This window comes from Poecilia reticulata, unplaced genomic scaffold (genome assembly GCF_000633615.1).
Source record: "Poecilia reticulata strain Guanapo unplaced genomic scaffold, Guppy_female_1.0+MT scaffold_2074, whole genome shotgun sequence".
NCBI lineage: Eukaryota > Metazoa > Chordata > Actinopteri > Cyprinodontiformes > Poeciliidae > Poecilia > Poecilia reticulata.
The window spans coordinates 1-1,656 of record NW_007616803.1 but is presented as its reverse complement, the minus strand read 5'-3'; the positions used below and the strand labels follow the sequence as shown (position 1 = coordinate 1,656).

The 1,656-nt window shown below is 44.8% G+C and overlaps 1 protein-coding gene across 2 annotated transcripts; it reads left to right on the top strand.

The window, feature by feature from the left end:
• The first annotated feature begins 6 nt into the window (after positions 1-6).
• LOC108166106 (uncharacterized) lies at positions 7-1,650 on the top strand. Of its 2 annotated transcripts, none has more exons than XM_017303665.1 (2): positions 7-873; positions 916-1,650. In XM_017303665.1, the coding sequence occupies exons 1-2, from the start codon at positions 37-39 to the stop codon at positions 1,093-1,095; spliced, it is 1,017 nt and encodes a 338-aa protein (XP_017159154.1). In that variant the 5' UTR covers positions 7-36; the 3' UTR covers positions 1,096-1,650. The 2 variants fall into 2 exon arrangements, with proteins under 2 accessions (XP_017159154.1, XP_017159153.1); XM_017303664.1 differs by having other exon boundaries at positions 7-925; positions 968-1,650.
• The last annotated feature ends 6 nt before the right edge of the window (positions 1,651-1,656 follow it).

Below are 1,656 nucleotides of genomic sequence, written 5' to 3'. Positions count from 1 at the left end.
GGGCAAGCAGAAAGATTTAATCGAACTCTTCTTTCAATGCTCAGAAACCTGACAGAGAAAGAAAAGTCAGATTGGAAGAGTTCCCTGCCCAAAGTGGTGCATGCGTATAATTGTACGCGTAGCGAAGCAACAGGATATGCACCTTACTATCTTCTYTATGGCAGGAGTCCTCGGCTGCCAGTGGACATGATGTTTGGGTTAACTCCAACTGATCAGAGCACCTCYCACAGTGATTATGCCAGTAAGTGGAGAAAAAGGATGCAAGAAGCTTACAAGTTGGCATCTGAGACAGCACATAAGGAGCGGAACAGAGCAAAGATSGAGTACGACCGGAAAATTCATGGAGTGGAACTGCAGCCAGGATCTAGGGTCTTAGTGCGAAATTTCAAGGAGCGAGGAGGACCAGGRAAACTCAGGTCRTACTGGGAAGACAAGGTCTATGTAGTCACTGAAAGGAAACACAAGGACAGTCCTGTTTATGCAGTACATCCAGAGAAAGGCACAGGGAAGGTCAGAGTTTTGCACCGAAACTTACTATTGCCTTGTGATTTTCTGACAGCTGAAACAGAGAAAGATATGAAAAACATGGTGGACAAGAAAAGTCAACAGCAGAGTAGAAACAGAAGGAAGCAGAAAGAATGTGTTGACAAGAATGGTGACAGCAGCTCTGATGATGAAGACAACTGGAGGTTCATCACCCACCCAAAAGTACAMCTGGAACAAGTTGAAGATCAGCTGAGGAGAGGTGCAGAGGATGCTCAAGCGGGTGCAGAACCAGAGGTGGAGTGGGAAGGAGAAGTGGACAGAGAGGAAGAAGAAATGGCGGCAGAGGAGCACACATCTGATAAAGCAGAGGGACAAGATCCTGTGGAAGCGGCGTCATCTGATGAAGCAGACGAGCAAGACTCCGCCGAGGCAGTGTCATCTGATGAAGCAGACGAGCAAGACTCCGCCGAGGCAGTGTCATCTGATGAAGCAGACGAGAGAGGGCTGGAACCTGTTTCAAGACAGTATCCTTCTAGACAACGACATCCACCCAAAACACTCACATACAACAAGCTAGGTCAACCAACATTTATGGTTAGGCACAAGTAATGTTAAGTTCATATTGTGGTTAGGTCACATTGTTCAGTTATATGTTCAGGTTAGGTAACTACACAGGACAGAGGGGATTAGAATCATAAGCTTTAAGCATATTGATAGCTGATTAGTGCACATTTGGAATTTGGAATAAGTTGATTTAGACTGATACATATGTTTAGCACATAATAGCATAAGTGGGTCTAAATGAAGGGTTATGGGGCAGGAACTGAAAGTCAAACTTTACAGTCTGATACACACAACCTGCAGAGATGGCAGAGTGACTTTACAGATATTACCTGGCCAGTAATGTCTATTGTTTCAACATGACATGAAGAGGGGGATAGATGCCATGTTAAGAACTGTATCATACAGGAAAGTGTAACAAGAGACTGTCTTCCAAACCTGTCTCCATACCGGCTGAAGACTCAGTTCTCCAGAAATGTCATTATGTCGGGACGACATTTATTTTGAGGGGGAGAGTGTGGGGGATCAGTTGCTGAGGACTTTGGATCAAGGAACCCCCCACCCCTGTTCCAGTAAAATATGAGTCTATTATCTGTTTTTATGAATGTT